Source organism: Protopterus annectens, chromosome 4.part1, assembly GCF_019279795.1.
Source record: "Protopterus annectens isolate FY-2018-M chromosome 4.part1, PAN1.0, whole genome shotgun sequence".
Classification (NCBI taxonomy): Eukaryota; Metazoa; Chordata; order Ceratodontiformes; family Protopteridae; genus Protopterus; species Protopterus annectens.
In genome coordinates, this window is record NC_056734.1 from 744,222,057 (window position 1) to 744,240,222 (window position 18,166).

The 18,166-nt window shown below is 37.1% G+C and overlaps 1 protein-coding gene across 1 annotated transcript in view; it reads left to right on the top strand.

The window, feature by feature from the left end:
• Positions 1–3,230: 3,230 nt before the first annotated feature.
• Positions 3,231–18,166, top strand: part of LOC122801284 (vomeronasal type-2 receptor 26-like) — a 255,486-nt gene continuing 240,550 nt past the window's right edge. The window contains exon 1 of the mRNA XM_044070832.1: positions 3,231–3,302. Within this exon, the coding sequence (XP_043926767.1) occupies positions 3,231–3,302 (72 nt within the window). The remainder of the gene's footprint in view (positions 3,303–18,166) is intronic.

Genomic DNA, 18,166 nt, shown 5'->3' on the forward strand with positions numbered 1-18,166 from the left:
TATATGTATATGGTGTATTAATGGTGATTGCTGTCCATTTCCTCTTTATGATGTAAAAATACATGTGAAAACATTAACAACTAAGGGCCCTATCTCACTACGCAAAGTAATATGAAATGTGTGATTTACAATGCACATCATAGGTTCATAGGTTCATAGGTATATACTAGGCTAATGGCCCTAGAGCCAACACAAGTCTAGTCCAAGAATATTCCCAGTTGTCCTGTTGCCAGATGTTAGTTTTCTGTGCCACTATCAAGCAAGGCTGTTGAAGTGATCCCGGGGTGAATTTCCTGTTACCCATCCAGTCGTCATGATTTTTCTTGAAGACTGCTAGTGAAGTGTTCTGTTTGACACGAACGGGGAGTCTTTTTCCAGAGTATGGGAAGTCTCTGGATTAGGAACCTCTCCCTCCAGCAGGTCCTGTTTATTGTTTATTATTTATTTATCAATCTGGGAATGTGCAGAAATACAACAAATAACCCATACGACTGACAAGTATTATGTACAAGGCTGAGGAAGGCATTAGTATGGACATTATCCACAAGAACATAGGTGACCTTCTACCCACTTGAGTTGACTGTGTAAGCAGTGCACAAACTCAAGCTGCATTTCTGAAGTGTGGTAGTATGAAGTCTCTAAAATATACCTCCAAATTAATTGACCCTGTGGCAGCACATGTTATTGTACTCAGTCCAGTAATACATATGATTTTGGGCTAGATGGTACTAGTTATGAACACAGCTTTATCTAACACTTGCAACTGCTTTTTGCTGTTTAGAAGTCTAGCTGTGTAGCAACATCAGTACCCTTATTGAGAATAGTTGGATGTTTGAATTTAGCAGAACACGGTTGTGTGCACCACCAATTGGCCCTGTCCATGATGGAGCACACAATATTATATATTACACTTATTAGTGTGGCTGCTATACATGTGGAAAAAAGTACTGAGACCCCGGTGTTGCACTGCTTGGTGGTGTGGAGGGGTGGCCCCACATGAATGTATTGTAAATATATGATGTATAGTTAGATCCTGCCCTTAGTTTGTAATGTTTCCACACATAGTTTTATGTCAGGTACAGGAAATGAAGAATAAACACCACTAATGAAGTGTGTGTGTGTGTGTGTGTGCGTGTGTGTGCGTGTGTGTGTGTGTGTGTGTATGTGTGTGTGTGTGTGTGTGTGTGTGTGTGTGTGTGTGTGTGTGTGTGTGTGTGTGTGTGTGTGTGTGTGTGTGTGTGTGTGTGTGTGTATGTGTGTGTTTATATATATATATATATATATATATATATATATATATATATATATATATATATATATATATATATATATATATGGATCAGTGTCACTTCACCGAAAATCTATTTCACCAAAAATTTCTGACATAGCGTCCAAATCGCCTAAAATCCATTTCGCCGAAAATAGTACTGACAGTGTATCTGTTCTTTTCTCCCACTGCAGTGTGATCTCAGATTTAGAATATTAAAGTAGGGGGAGTGTGAGGGGTGTGGGGAGCATAACCCCCCCCACCCAGTGTAGTTTAATAGTGTCTAGTATTGTTTAATATTGAGCAGTCTCTATTAAAAGGGTAAGTAAGTAGTTTATAGCCTGAGTAGGTGGGGGGATATGCCCCCCACACCCCCCATTGTGGGGGACTGTGACCCCCACACCCCCTACTTTAATATTCTCACTCTGAGCTTGCACTACAGTAGGGGAAAAGGGAAGATACACTGTCAGTACTATTTTTGGTGATTTGGACCCTATGCCAGAAATTTTCAGCAAAATGGAGTTTCAATGAAATGTCATAGACCCATATGTGTATATATCTATATCTATATCTATATATATATATATATATATATATATATATATATATATATATATATATATATATCTACACACACACACACACTCCCATAGTGCAGTCTGCAGCCAGTGAATGGTGAGCAAACTTTACATGCATGCAAGATATATCCATATGCAAACTCAAGCTGCATTGCAAATGCTGACAGTTCCATCTGTACTCCAGGCCTGGCTTTTGCGATGCCCAAGAGCATTAATTCAAAATATCTGATTTATATTTGTGATTGTCTGCTTCCTAGGTAGTCTAGTTTGCCCTATTTCTGCAATATGGTACTTTGAGTAAACCAAATGAGCACAGCCAAACCTGTAATGTCTTTGTTGTCTGGTAAAAGTAACAGGAATATGGAACTGAAAAAAAGGAGAAATACATGCAATTATGAAACATACACAATAGAACATGATAGTATGCTTAAAATATTTCTGCATAGCTCAGGATTTGAACTCTCACACCAATGCATCTTCAGAAAACAGGATGGATGCCTTATTCCTCTTTGCCACTGAAACAGTTTTGCAACAAAGAACTACAGTCATTCTTCACACAACCAACTGCATCAGAATGTACACTGCAATCAAACCATCAGATGTGATTTGTACATTTAATTCTCTTTATTATATTTGGCTATAGTGCAGATAGTGATCAAACAATCTGTTATGATAATACTTGCAAATATACTGCTCTGTCTTACATGTCTGTGTTTCTTGGCACTTCATCAGTTATTTGACTAGTAGTGTGAGACATAAAGTGTGCAAGACATTCCATATCACTGGCATTAAAATGTGTGAGGATATTAACTGGGAGTTGTAGGATATGCAGTTGCCAGCAACTGAAGGCCAGGTAGGATATCACAAACAGGTATATACTGTTCTTTTTGGGGGAGCACAGCTCAGTTCCTCTTATGGCATGAACAAGGGTACACTGCTCTTTTTGGGGGGAGGACAAAGCTCAGCTATTGTTAGGTCACAAACAAGCATAGCTTGTTCTTTTGTGGGAGAGCAAAGCTGTTACTGCTATGGAACAAACAAGGACATGATGCTCTTGTTACTGTCCTTGTTCTCAGGGACGTCGGGAGGCATATGCACTGTACTGATTTCAGTACAACTTTTTTAGAAGGGGGTAGCTTTTTTGAAAAAAAACAAAAAAAAAAATGTACGTACATTTAAGGAGGTGTTGGCTCCTTTAAGGATGATACCAGCCAGTCGGAAGTGAGCTCACATCATGTCCGGCTGGCTGCAAGCGGGCGGGAAACAAGCAAATTGAGTTAGAGCGTTCACAAATGGAAGGCAGAGTTGGAACTGGCAAGAACATTCACAAATGGAAGGCAATCAACTGAAGTATGCAAACACAATGAACAGAGGATTAAAGCGCAATGAACAGAGGATTATCATTGAGGCAAGCGCAACGATCAGAGGAGCGCAACGAACAGAGGATTATCGTTGAAGTAAGTGTGTGCAAGCACTGAGTTGGAAGGCAAGAGCGTACAAGCAAATGGATTATCATTGATGTTGGAAGGCAAGAGTGTTCACAAATGGAAGGCATTCAATTGAAGTGTGTGTGTGTGTGTGTGTGTGTGTGTGTGTGTGTGTGTGTGTGTGTGTGTGTGTGTGTGTGTGTGTGTGTGTGTGTGTGTGTGTGTGTGTGTGTGTGTGTGTGTGTGTGTGTGTGTGTGTGTGTGTGTGTGTATACATATACGTATACATGATCAATTGTTCAGTACATCATTCTCAGTCATAGTTGTAAAAGTATCTCACCAAGGACTTTATATAAATAATGCTACATGCCATTTGTAAAGTACCACAGAAAATGTCTATACTGAAACCCTACAATCCAAATATAGAAAATGGCATAAGTTATTAAGAGTGTTGAAATATATAATATTCAGTCTTATCCTAAGCTTTTGGTTGTATTTGGAAATTGCATTTTTATCATAACTAGTCACTTAAAAAATGTGGTAGGAAAAATAATCACATGCTGTACAGTGTCAAAGCATGTTATATTTGTGAAAATATTTTGGGAAGATGACAGCTATCTCATTTAAACAGTACTATAAAAAGATGGCTACAACAAAACATCAGGCTGAATTATGTGAAGTTATAACAGTTAGGAGGTGTAATGTTCAACAGAGGTGCACGAGTTTTTATATTTTGCAAAATATTTTAAGCATTATCAGTCTACTGCATAAACCCAAGAAGGGAAAATTAATATCTAACATGAAATCTAAGTTTTTGATAGCTGCAGTAATACATTTTATTAAAGAACGTTTATTTTCAGATTTCACTGAAAGTTTTCACAGGGTGTCAGGCTAAAAATAGTACTCTGGCAACATAAGAAGAAATAAGAGGACAATTTGTATGCACAAGTTCTAGTACTACCGAAAAACATTAAAATGTATGCCTTGCTTTCTCCTTCCCCACCCCTAACATGATGAGAAATGTAATAATCTAGAGACTGAAACAGAAGAGAGGAAGAAAGGAAGTAACAGGGGAAGGCTAGCAAGGACAAGAAGTATATTCTAGGAATCCTAGATAAACAGTGTGGTAGGTGTAGCCAGATGCCTCTAAATACAAATAATCTGGTTGTTAATTCAAGAACAGAAATGTAGACTTTCATGGAGTAAGTGAAGGTTTTACAAGATAGGTTCACATGATATCCTGCTGATAACATCTACTTGGATTTAACAAGGTTAGGGCAGGACACACACTAGGTGGCACAGTGCAAAATTAAGAGAGCCACACATCCTGCTTATCCAGAAATTGGGATATCAATAAAACAGAGCCAATAATAAAAATGGAATCAAAACTTTAAAAGTATACTCCCATACTAAAAAAATGGAAATAAATAAAAATAATAATTGTGAACCTCTGCAATGTAAATGATGGCAATTCCTGCATTGAATGTAATGATCTTTCTTGGGTAGTAATCCTGATGTAGAAATGATTCTTGCATATGCTGGTAATTCAAGAAACAAGATGCATGGTGAATTATTACTATGAAAACCATTGTAGCAGACATGCAAACCCTTTTATCACACAAAATCTGGGGGTTATGCTACTCAATGCTAGAAGCATAAATCTCAAAATGCACTCACTTGAAGCACTCCTTAAAATGGAGAACATCGACATCTGTGCAGTGACCGAAACCTGGTTCAAGGCTCTGGAGAGTACCACAGCATTACCAAGCTATAATTCATGCCACACCTTTCGGACCCCTAATCCAGACCAAAGCACTAAAGACAGAGATGTCTCCATATTCATAAAAGATATGCACACCTCCAGACAAGTAGCCCAACGTAATGCATCAGAGATACTTCAGGTACAGCTAACACTGGGTAAAACTGCAAGCCAGGTTGTAGCCTGCTATAGATCCCCCACCATGTCCCAAGACTCCCACTACACATTCCTAAACACACTGGAAAATATTAGGGTACAACCCAATACCCTTATACTGGGAGACTTTAACTACCCCTCCATTAACTGGGAAAAGTACTCATGTACCAACACACTTGCTTAACTTTTTCTGGAATTCATTAATTCCATTGCCCTGGACCAACTAATTCTTACCCCAACCAGGGTAGAAACATCCTTGACCTGGTCATTACCAACATGGGCAACCATTGCTCTACACCTGAAATCAATTCCTCCCTGGTCAGATCTGACCGCAAGCTTATCACCATGGACATCCACATCCCATACACACCCCTACTAAAGGAAACCACCATAAAAAACTTTTCCAAAGCCAATTTTAGGCTTCTAAAAACAGAGGTGGCAAACTTCACGACGCCCACGCAAATGGAAAATAGGTGTATGACTGCTGAATCATAAACCAATCCACAGTAAGAGCATATACACAAGTGCATAGAATGGGCCATACTAAACAGAACCAAGATGCTCTCCTCCAAAAAAGGGAAGTCAATCTGGTGGTCCCCTACCATAAACAAACTCTACAACAGAAGGAAAAATCTGTTGCAGAAAAGAGTGAAATCACAAGACTGGAAAAACTCCCTTGTTAGCCTCAGCAAAAAACTGAGATTCCTCATCAAATCATCTAAAGATAGCTATGAAAACAAAATTGCTGCAGATTATAAAGGCAACCACAAGGCATTCTATAGTTATGTCAAGTGTGTGTGAACAGTGTGAATGGATAATCAGGTAAGGAGTGTGTGTGAACAGCATAAATGGATTATCAGGTAAGGAGTGTGTGTGTGTGTAAATGCCCCCCACATAATAGACCTGCTGGCTATAGGTGTTTATGCTCAAACCCTGTACCTTTGCCTCAGGGTAAAATGAGCCTAAAGCCCCTAATCACCACCATTTCTGAACTTTGTTCATATTTTGTTTTCTAACAATTATGAGCTATGGTGAGAAGTGAGAACTGAAGTTGTATTCCCCAGCTGTGGCGAGAAGTGAGAACTGAAGTTGTATTCCCCAGCTACAGTGAGAACTGAAGTTGTATTTCCCCCATTATTGTTTTTGTTTGTCCAGGTTTTTTGTACTAAGATGTGAAGTGAGAACTGAATTTGTACTCCCTCATTATTGACTTTGTTTTTCCAGGTTTTTTGTGCTAAGAGGTTGAGATCTATCTAAATGATAGCCATTAAGTTTCAGTCTTCCTATTTTTCAAACTGCTGATTTAGCATAGTGGTATGTTGCGCTGACTGTAGTGCATATGGTTCTGGGTTAAGACATGCATGGTGGTAAGGATTGTGCATTTTATTCTAGCAACTTTCCAAAATTATACAAGCAAAGTTTAAAATGTGTCCCTGGTTTTTGGGCTTTTGCCCCCCCCCCAATAAATGTTGTCTTTTTCCAGATTTCTTGTGCTGCAAAGTTCAGAGATACAGCTGAGTGTCGAGTACATTTTACAAGGAGCTGAGAGCTGCAGGGGAACTAAAGTTTAGTGCTGCTTATGCTGTGTCTGCTTTTATTGTTAATAGCACAACAGGTAATATACTTACTTTTGATGCAGAAGGCTGTGGGTTCTTCTCCCACAGTAGGTAAATGCATTGCTGATACTGTACCGTGTTGTAAAGGGGGGTGGATGCTGTAGTCCTTTTTGGCAAAGATATCTAGTAGTAACTATGAACCTGTTATCAGTTTGCCATCCATTCCCTATTGCAATATTACTAGCGTATCATTTTTTAATGCAACATATGCAATTTATTCCTCAAGGGCAATAGGAACTTTATTTGTAGATGAAACAATGAAATATAAAGTTGTTTGCTAGCAGCAACCTCTTCATTAGTTATAGATTTATTTAATATGATATTATGTAGATGGCTTTCACTGGTTCAGAGATTGTGCAGATTTGCTGATACTGGTGGACTGTAGAAGTTTGAGTAGACTTCTATGATGGAAATGTTCTGAATTGGGCTGTTTTGTCATTATTGGTGCATGCATTTTGTTTCATTGTTTACTGGAAAAATGTTCAAAACAATAAATTTAAAATGCCCTCTAACAACTGTACTGTATTGTATAAGGAATATAATGTAATACAGTCAGGAAGGTGTATCAAAGAACACGTGATGTTTCATGTGCAAGGGGCCTATGATTTAAAAATAGCCCAAAGTTAATCTTTATCTGCCTCTGGCAAAATGTATTTTCTTTGAATGTGGGTTTCAGTGCTGTTTCAATGAATGTGAGTTTCAAGGGCAGAGAAGTTTTAATGCTAGGTCTAGTTTCATTGTGAGACTGCATTGCTTTGTTTAGCAGATATTTATTGGTGTTTGTGCTGTAAAATGCAAAATAAAACTTTTCTGGCAAATCATTTAGGAATGAAATCACTAAATAATGACAAGACGTTAAGTTTCAGACGTCATAATCTTCAGAAAAATGCATGCTAAAGCAAGACCTGTTATTCTATCAACTGTCTTAAGTTTATACAAGATCAATTTTAGTACTGTTTGTATGTTCCTCCTATATATTTGGCCTTGTCCAGATTTCCTGCATTAAGGGGTTGAGAGGTATGTGCAAATAAATCACTTTATAGAATTAGGAATATCCAAACCTCTCAACTGTCCCAAATTTTAGCTCAAAATGTTGCTCTCCCCCCTAATAATCCCTCTGCAAAATAGCAATTTTGGAAGAAAACGTGGAGGGTTTACAATTATAAATAACCGTAATGATCAGAGTTATACATTATTTTTATTTCAGAAATGCATGTAGATTCTCTAATTTTGTCAGCTGCTCAAGTTAACAGTGCTCATATTAAAATGGTGTCCCTTCTTTGACAAGTTCCCAGCTGTATTGTCTGGTAATTTTATATTTTTGCATCACATTTTTGGTCAGTTTTTCATAAAATTGCAGTTTTCTGCAAATTAGTGGCAAATCATTAAAGACTGAAGTTAGAAAGTAATGGCAGACATTTGACATTTGAATTTCAGATTTCATACCTTTCAGAAAATTCATACTAATGCAAGACCTGCTACTATTCTATTATCTTTCTTAGTTTATAAGAGCAGTATTTAAAAAAATGTCCTTATTTTTGTGTCTTTGCCTCAGTGTTATTTATGGGTTTGTTGCTCTAAGAGGTTGAGAGGTATTTGTTGTTTGTGTGTGTGTGTGTGTGTGTGTGTGTGTGTGTGTGTGTGTGTGTGTGTGTGTGTGTGTGTGTGTGTGTGTGGTAGGTAGGTAGCATACCTCTCAACTGTCCAAATTTTGCAGAATGTCCAGATTTTTGCCCCATATATTTTCTGTTCCTCATTTCTGAGGCTGAAGTTGCTAAATAATGACAGACATTTGAGTTTCAGACTTCATGTCCTTTAGAAAAATTCATACTAGCACAAATCCTGTTATTCTACCAACTTTCTCATACTAGCACAAATCATGTTATTCTAGCAATTTTCTAAGCCCACAAGAGCATTATTTAATATCTGTCCCTGTTTATTTTAGGCTTTGTCCATATTTCTTGCACTAAGAGGTAGGTAGGGGTGTGTGTGTGTGAATGAAACACCCTAGTTAAGGGTAGCAGATGGTTAGTAATTTACTCAAGCTCAAAACCTGTACCTTAGTTACAGAAAACAAAAGCATGAATCCTCTACCCCAACTACCATGCTGCATTTTTCAAAGAACTGACTTTCAGGTTCATTTTCAATTCAAGGAACCGAGTTTGAGTGAATCTATATTATATTACTGAAGAGGCATTACAGCGAATGCCTCTTCATCAACACTAAAAGAGCGAACCGTGAATTACAAGAATGGCCGTAGCTTGGCTGGGGAGGGGGGTAGCAATTTGAGAGCTGTGAGTACAAATTTGAAAATCCTAGCTACACCCCTGCTTGTTCTGCATTTTGCCTGTTGTTTGATCTTGGGGATGGTTGTGCAGTCAGAAAGTGCAATGTGTATCATTACTTTTCTAACTTCTCTCTTTAATGATTTACCAGTACAAAGGTACGGAGCTAAACTGATGCCATGCAGTGATCATCAGTATTCTTGAGAGGTATGAGCATGTGAATCTTTGAGGCCTGCGGCCTACTACTTACTACTGGATGCATATAAATCAAATGCGTCTCTGCTGTCACATGTTAAAGTATGTTTTGTACAAATCCACCACTATTGACTTGATTACTGTACCAAGTCACAAAATACAAGGATATGCCATAAGATTATTCAAGAATAAAGTCTAGGTTTAGGACTTACATTGCAAATGCAGCAGGTGATGCAGTTTATTTCAGGGCTGACTCTGTCTGATGCAAGTAGTACATGGCCTATACATGGGGAGGCAAAATTTGTGTGAGTTGCCTGGCATTAATTTTACTACATGTATGTGAGTAAGAGAAAAGTATTAAGCACTTAGGCGGTCAGTGAATGTGTTATGTGTCAGCTCTTAGCCATAGCAAGGGCATACTGAACATGCCTACATATGCCTCTAGGAACAGCAGCTGGTGGTTCCCCCTCCAAGTCTTCCTCTGACTGTGGCTGTGGTGACCTAGGAATTTGTGGGAGGATGTGTGTCCCTTCCCCTTGCTGAATCCTGCTGCAGCTGTTTCCACAGGATCAGATTACATAGCATAGCACATACTGTGAATACTTGTGTACATGTGTATGGATTATACTGCAGACTCCTCCAAATGTATCTAGGAACCAGGAATGCTCTATGATGTTTCTGGTCTGAGCATTTGTCTCATTATGGGATTTTTTTGTGACTCTGTGCACACTTCTGATGGGTGTCATCAGCCACAGTTCCAGTGCATAGCCAGCATCCCCCAGTAAATGGCCCTCTGGGATGTCCCTCCTAGAAAACATCAGGCACAGCTGTGATGTGTGCCAGGTGTGATAACTGCCAGGGTTGCCAGCACACACATTCAAGATAATTTCCTGGGCATTACACATGACTTGGTAGTTGATGGAGTGGTATCCCTTCTGGTTATTGTAGATTCTACCCTGCTCACCAGGTAGTGCCTTAATGTGTACATGAATGCAAGCTATGGCACCCAGTAGTTCAGGGAAGTGTCCTACATAGTAGAACTGTCACATATTGCTGGCCCTATCCTCAGAACTACAGGGAAAAAATATGTGCTCACTGGCATGTATGAGCATAGCATCCAGGAATTGGTGTAGAATACTGGATGCTGATATCTGTGACACACCTATCATGTCCCTAGTTGTTCTTTGAAAGATACCTGCAGCTAATATTCTAAGAGCTACACTTACCTTAGATTTCACTGGGATGGGTTCTCCTTGGTTGACTCTGGCTCTGAGTAGAGGGCAGCAGAGCTCACAGAGATCTTGTAATGTGCCTCTGTCCACCCTGTAGTACGCTACAATTTCCCGGTCATGTAGCATCTGATAAGTGACCCTGGTCCTGAACACTCTTCTCCTACTTGCCCTAGGCCTATTATCACCAGCAACAACAGCACTGGCTTCAGACTGTAGCACATACAGTACATATGGAGCAAAGCTGCAGCCCCTAGCATTGTGTCCTGTTAAAATTTCCTTTTCTCTACTCCATTGGTATTGAAGTATTCATGGAGGCTACATGGATGCTTTATATCTTGTTGAATAGCTCCACCATGTTGGCTTGATTTATTAAAATGCAATTCACTTGCTTATGTTGTCATTAGCATCTATTAAACACACCTACTGCTTGCTCATTAGTGCATAATTCTCACCAAAATCTGAAATAAATAAAAAAATAATAAAATCAAAATAGAAATAAGGTAAGTATAGGAAACATTGGTATTAATTTCCTCCTTTCGTGTGATATTGCACAAACATGGAGGACAAAAATCAAAGTGAAATAGGTTGTACCCCCCTGTATTAGAACCCAGGGCCATCTATACTCTAGCCCTACACATACACATGCTGTCACAGGAATAGTTACATGACAAGCAGAGTGAAAGCTGCCATTCTTACTCCATTTGCTGTGGATGCCCTAAGCACTACATCGTACAAACAATGGTGAAAATGAAACAAAATGCTTAAAGTGGAGATAGAGAGAGAGAGAGAACACATTGTAATATAAAATTCAGAGGATGAAACAACTTGTGCACTGTGCACTGCTTACATGCACTTTTATTCTTCACAGACCTACATGTACACCTCTGTAACTGTAACCTGACACACCTCTGATGTCATCATTTACTGTTAATATCCATTGAAAACATAAACTGTGGAAGTGTCTACATGGAATTAACATCCCTACATGGTTAATATTTTTTGCAATTCTAATAAGTTTTGACCTCATTTACATCTTCAACCATGAAGGCAGGGGAAATTGAAGAGGAGTCCAATGTTGTAAACACATGGAAGGGTATTACTTACTATATATCTGCACAAAGGAATACAGTTTTGGATAAAATTTGACTGTCTTCTGTCAGCTACATACTGCGTATGCTTACATAACAGTATGAATAGTCTGTTTCATGGGGTTTACACTTTTAGCTCTCTATATTACTTATGAATATATTCTTAATTTGGGGGGTAGGAGAAGAAGCTGCATTTATGTCATGGCACTTAAAAAGGATTGTTGCTATTGTTAGGATTGTTGCTATTGTTAGGATTGTTGCTATTGTTAGGATTGTTGCTATTGTTACTCTTCTTTTCTAGCATCAACCCTGTCTAGCAATGCCATAATATGTCTGCTGTTACATGCTAAGGTCAGTTCTCTGCAGATCTAAGACATTTTACTTACTGTTGTTTCCATGTACATTTCTTTCCGTAGCTGTATTAGGAAATTTTTGAATACAGAGGCAACATGAACACAGAGTCTACATGGTTGGTTTACAGCTTGTTGAATCACTCCATGGTATTGGTTTGCTTCATTAGCATACAGTTTGGCTACTTATGCTGTAATTAGCATTTCTCAGAAGTTATCGTGTTTGCACGAGTGCGTGCCACTAAACAGAGATTACTGATTCTGAAAATATTCACATTCATGTGTGCACTGCTTCACAATGTGTACACTGTGGAAAATGACCATGTAGGCTTTATTGCATCCTCCTGTATGAGTTTTTTTTGTATATTTTCCAACTCAGATAGACCAAGAATACACCTCCTGCAACAAGATGAACAAACCCAGTCCTCCTAAGGTAAAAACACAGAAGAAGAGACCCACAAGTTCAGTGCTACCAGAAACAAAATAAACAGCTAGCTGGTCATCCCTTTGTCAAGTCAATTTCAAGACAACCTTATAGCAGTGACTATGAGAGGAAGAGCATTTTTTTTTTACAAAAAATGCAGTGAAATGCACGTATAAAAGCAGGAAACAGTAGTGATCACACAAAATAATTTAAGCAAGTGAAATGTATCAATCAAAGGTACATAACTTTCCAGTTCTGGAAAGCAGGCTAGGACTCCAAGCTTTGCTGAGCTCTAGGAAAATGAGCAGGAGACAGTATGTAGTGAAGTAGGTTTACTCAAGTGCAACACTGATTTGTTGGATGGGCACTCAGCATCTTGGATCTATGGAAAATAATGGAAGAAAATAATACATAAAGTGTTTATACAACAGACAATGGCAATGAAAGATGGGAGGGAGAGATTCTGTGAATCAGATTACCATAAAGGGTGGAGGCCAGAGACAGACTTATAACAGGCTATCTAGAGAGGAACCCAATTAAATAAAAGCAATATCACAGCTCTTTCAGAAACTTTGGCTTAATGTATTAGTGGGGGATGGAGCAGACACAGAATGCAACTTTAAGCAGTTTTATTACCAGTATTGTTAACTGCATGAAAATACTGCAACGATCTAGAAGAATTTGTGACACTGAATACAGTAACAATTATTTAAACTGTTGTTCAGACGATTGTTAAAGAACTAACTTGTTTTAATTTGTAAGTTTTTATCTATTTCATTCACCAAGAGTTAATGCAGCACAATTCAATTTTAGATTAAAATAAATACTTATTCAAAGTTTATAAATATCTAAAAAAATATTATGCTGGATCAGCCTACAAAAGAATGGGGATTTTTTTTTTCTTCTTAAATTAAATAATATGGAATGTTATTCCTTTAGTTCATTATGTCATACTTCACTTGTTTGGATAAGAAGTGTTTTTTCATAGGTACCTGATGGTTTATCTGTCCTTATCTTTTAATCCTGGACATTTATCTCTTATATATATATATATATATATATATATATATATATATATATATATATATATATATATATATATATATATAAAATCTTCTTGTTCAGAAAATGATGGGGTCTATCAAGGTGATTTAGTCTACATAGGTAGATCCCAAAAAGGAATGTTGTACTTCAGAAAAGACCTTTTAAGTGAATAACATAATGAGACAAGGATCTATTTGGACTGAGAAGACATACCTTGACATACAACTTGTGCAAGGAAGAAGGTCATCTGAACTATGTTAGATATATCATGTTCAAAGGAAAGCTGATTGTCAACATAGCTTCTATTGTCTTTAATGGCAACATTTGTTTTTAAGTGGAGAAGCAGAAATATTGTACACAGGTAGGGAGAAGTTTTACTAAATGTGGCTGCAATGTATTTTTTGATTGAGACAGATTCCATGACTGACATACTAGGTATTAGCATGCTGTCATTTCTGTCAGAAAAATTAGGTACCTGAAGAGGATTTGTTGTCTATTGTGAGTTTACGATCAGCTGTGAATTTTGTTAGTCACAGACCCTCAAAATCTGATTTGACCTTAAAGAGGCATATGCAAAAGAAGAAGGGTCCCATGTCAGAACCCTTAGGATATTGCTAGTGAAGTTTTTTTCTGCTGAGTGGATGAACCTGTCATTTTCACAGAGTGGATTCAGTTGATAACTCAGTTTGCTATCCATAAGACCACAAAATAGGCTAACATTGACATTGAGGAACTTCTTTATAATACTCCAAACCTCCATAAAATGATACTTCCAAAATGAAAACAGCTCACAGTTAGCCCAAAGAAGTCCACAGCTCAGCCAGGGATAAAAAAAACTATTTATTGTATTATTTAGACCAATAGTTTTGGGTAGTCATTCTAAAATTTATCCTATTGGTGTAGTCATTGACCGGTGGACTAAACCGGTGTACAATAAGATACCTCACCTTATCAAGGACTCTTGGACTTTTTTAGGGCAACCGACACCAGATTTGAGAAGGAAAGAACTTGTTTTTATTACAATTTATGTAGTTGACCTTTTTTCCTGTATTTCGAGAGATATTGGGTTGGAATGTTTTAGTAACAGTCATAGAAATTATTCCGATTTTGATTGGGACCGCATTTGTCTTATTACTGACATGATGGCACTTGTCCTGGATTACAATTTTATTCAATTCGAAGGTGAATATTACAGGCAAAGGAGAGGAGTGGCGATGGGAGCATCTTGTGCTCCCATCTTTGCCAACCTTGTCATGTTAGAGTGGGAAACTAAGTTTTTGTTTACTAGTGAATTATTTTCTAATATTATATATTACACTAGGTATTTAGATGATTTATTTATTTATATTATGGAATGGTCCTGTAAATGAAATTGCACTTTTTATTGATTACATTAATCAGACGACGGAATTTTTGAGATTTACTCATAACACCAACATGAATGGTATTGCTTACTTGGACCTTTTTATTGGTCACTCTGAAAAGGGTTTTACCTCTCGGATTCATAGAAAGGAGACTTTTTCCAATGATTACTTGCAATATAGTAGTAACCATCCAAAACATATTTTTAAAAATGTTTTTAAGGGGCAATGTATAAGGGCTGCTAGGATGTCCTCGACTAGTGAAATTATGTGTAAAGAACTTGAATTCATTAAGTCTATGTTCCTTAACATAGGGTATCCTAATCTACTCTTGGAGAATATTGTCCACTACATCAAACAAGAATAGGATAATAAGTACCCCTCACTGCTGAGAAAGGGTCTTATTTGTAAGGTTAGTGAGGGCCTTAGTAGTAGAATTAGTCAACGTGTATGTGTGTTGACGTATTCACCTTTTGCACAATACATCAAAAATATTATTTATGGGTATTGGAGTTTGATTATTGTTGATAAAGATTTAGAGGAAATCCTGGGTAAGACACCAAGTTTTGTTTATAAAACTGGACCGAATATTAAGAGGCTATTGGAGATGAGAGCTCATGGCAAACCAAAATTTGGAGGTACAAGGAAATGTGGGTGTTGCAAACAATGTAATACCATTTGTGAAGATGTAGGTGTCAAGTTATGGGATTACAACAAGACCTACATTAAATGCAGACAGGAAATTATAACACCAAATATGTTGTTTATATTGCAAAATGTGTGTCCTGCCCTGCTTATTATATTGGAAAAACAGAGAGGCATTTTAGAAGACGTATATACGAACATTGTTATAAGATAAAAATGAAAGATTCTAAAAATGCCCTCTATAGACACATCTCTTCCTATGGGGAAACACATTGTTTCAGATTTTCTGTTATAGATACTGTAGATATTTCACCTTTTGGTGAGGATTGGAAAGCTTTATTAGCCATGAAGGAAACCAAATGGCAGATTTTGACTGATGCTACACGATATCCTGGTATCAATGAATTCATTAGTATTAAGCCATTTTTAATACTGTCATAATGGATGAATTAAGGTTTATGTGCAATAATTTTAATATATATTTTTTAAGGTTTAGGTTTAATTTATTTATTTATGTTTAATAAAATTAGTAAATTATATTTAGGTAGGAAGTTTTTTATGTTTTTGACATGTTGCCCAAGATTGAAAATAGTAGTATATGTCTTTTTAAATGACAATTGATTTTTGGCACCAAAGAGGTTTTTTAAATGATTTTGAAACAGCTGTTCAGTGTTCTGAGGAAGTCTGTTACAATAGATGAAAGCACTTAACCTAACACACATACTTCAATACAATAAATATTTTTTTATCCCTGGCCGAGCTGTGGACTTCTTTATAATACTGGCATGAGGAATGGTATTGAAGGACTTGGTTATGTAAAGGTAGACAATATGGACAATTAACCTCTCATCTAGTAATGAAGGGACTATGTCAAAAAAGTCAACCTGATTATGTAGACAGGACATGCGTTTGACAAATCCAAATTGCCTTTAGTCTACAGTTTCGAGGTTGCCAATATCTTTACAAATCATACTAGCATTTATACAGTCCATAACGTACATATCTACCTGTTAGAATGGTGGGCTTTTCATTTCCTGCATCAGTCATGGAGGCATCCTTATGTAGAGTGACCAGAGTGACATAATGCAAGGCTTTGAGTACAGAGACACATAATAAGCTAAGATGGAAGACTTTTAAGTCAGGTTAAGTAGGTAATGCTTGGGACTTACCATCCAGAGATATTATCGTGGTTCGTAGAAATATATTTTTTATTTTGACAAGAGCTTCCATGACTTGATTAGAAATCATTTCAGGGAGTGCCATTTGTGGAGGGATTGCAAGGATGTTAATGTGTGTTTGTTTATGTATGTATATGGAATAAAGTCAGAGATGAATTTATCAGCATGGATGTTTGAGATGGAGATGGCCTCTAAGACAGAAACACTATTTTGATACAAGTTCTATGCAGGAAAAGTTATTATTTATTAGTATTCTTATATAACTAAAAAAAAACTTAAATGTTCTTTTTTGTTTATGGAAACTCTCAAAGCATATTTGACACTACTTTCCCTGACAGGACACTTAAAAGTTCTGGTCAAAACCATGAGATCTCACCTGTACTGACTGAGTGAAACTTCATTGAAAGTAGATTGGAGCTTTTTTTCTTTTAGCTATGCCATCTGTTAATGTGGGATTCTTGCAACACAGGTTCGCTTTTACATTTTCTATCATGCTTGGAAAGGAAGGGCATAGACTCTTCAACATTTTTTTTTTTTTTGTGATGGAATAAAACACAGAGAAGTAAGCCTTCGAATGGGGATGGCAGGGGAATTTTGCATTTGTGCTCATCAAGAATATTACTGCTTAGTAGATGTTGGCCCTGGATAAATCACAGAAAATGAAGTACTGGTAGGGATCACAATGCTAATTTTGACAGAATAATTAAGCAGAGGCCAGATTAAACCAGGAAGTAATCTACTTTAGTGGGGGCATAGAAAAAGGAACATTTGGTTAGGATGAACTTGAGTAGATTTGTATCCCTGGAAGGAGGGTGAAAAAATTGCTGTTGGAAATTCTTTGCTACCAAGTCCAACAAAGCCTAGTTGCATTTATTGCACTTTATTGTAGGTCTGCTTGACAGACAAATAGATAGATCGATATATATATATATATATATATATATATATATATATATATATATATATATATATATATATATATATACAGACATAGATAGATAGATAGATAGATAGATAAAAAATTCCCATAACTATTGTATTTCATGCAATAGGAGGCTTCCAACACTGATTAAGAAAGTCTGTGTGCACTGGTGGGGGGGGGGGGTCATAAAAGGGGATCTATAGTTGCTTATTATTTATTTAGTTAATTAGCCATTAATTACAAGGAAGTCCAAAAGGACAAAACCATTTTTCAGAGATGGACAGTGAAAAAAAGCTCCTCATTACATGCTTTTTCTCAGTCAGTAAGCATGATCTAATAAAATATACTACATAGCTCTAAGCTATATACAGTTCAACAGGTGATCACTGTATTAAGTGTACTACACAGTATCTACAGCATGATATAGTCACACATATTAAGACACATTCAGCATTATTTTACAGTTTAAGTATAAATTCACAATGAAATTTTACTACACAGACAGCAGATGAGGCAGTTATTCCCTTAAGACATGTAGGCAGAGGTGAAAGTATGAAGTTTTTATGCTATTTAATTGATAAGGATGCATACGGAGTGGACTTATTAATGGTGATGGTAGAAGAGCAGGATTGATTTGTT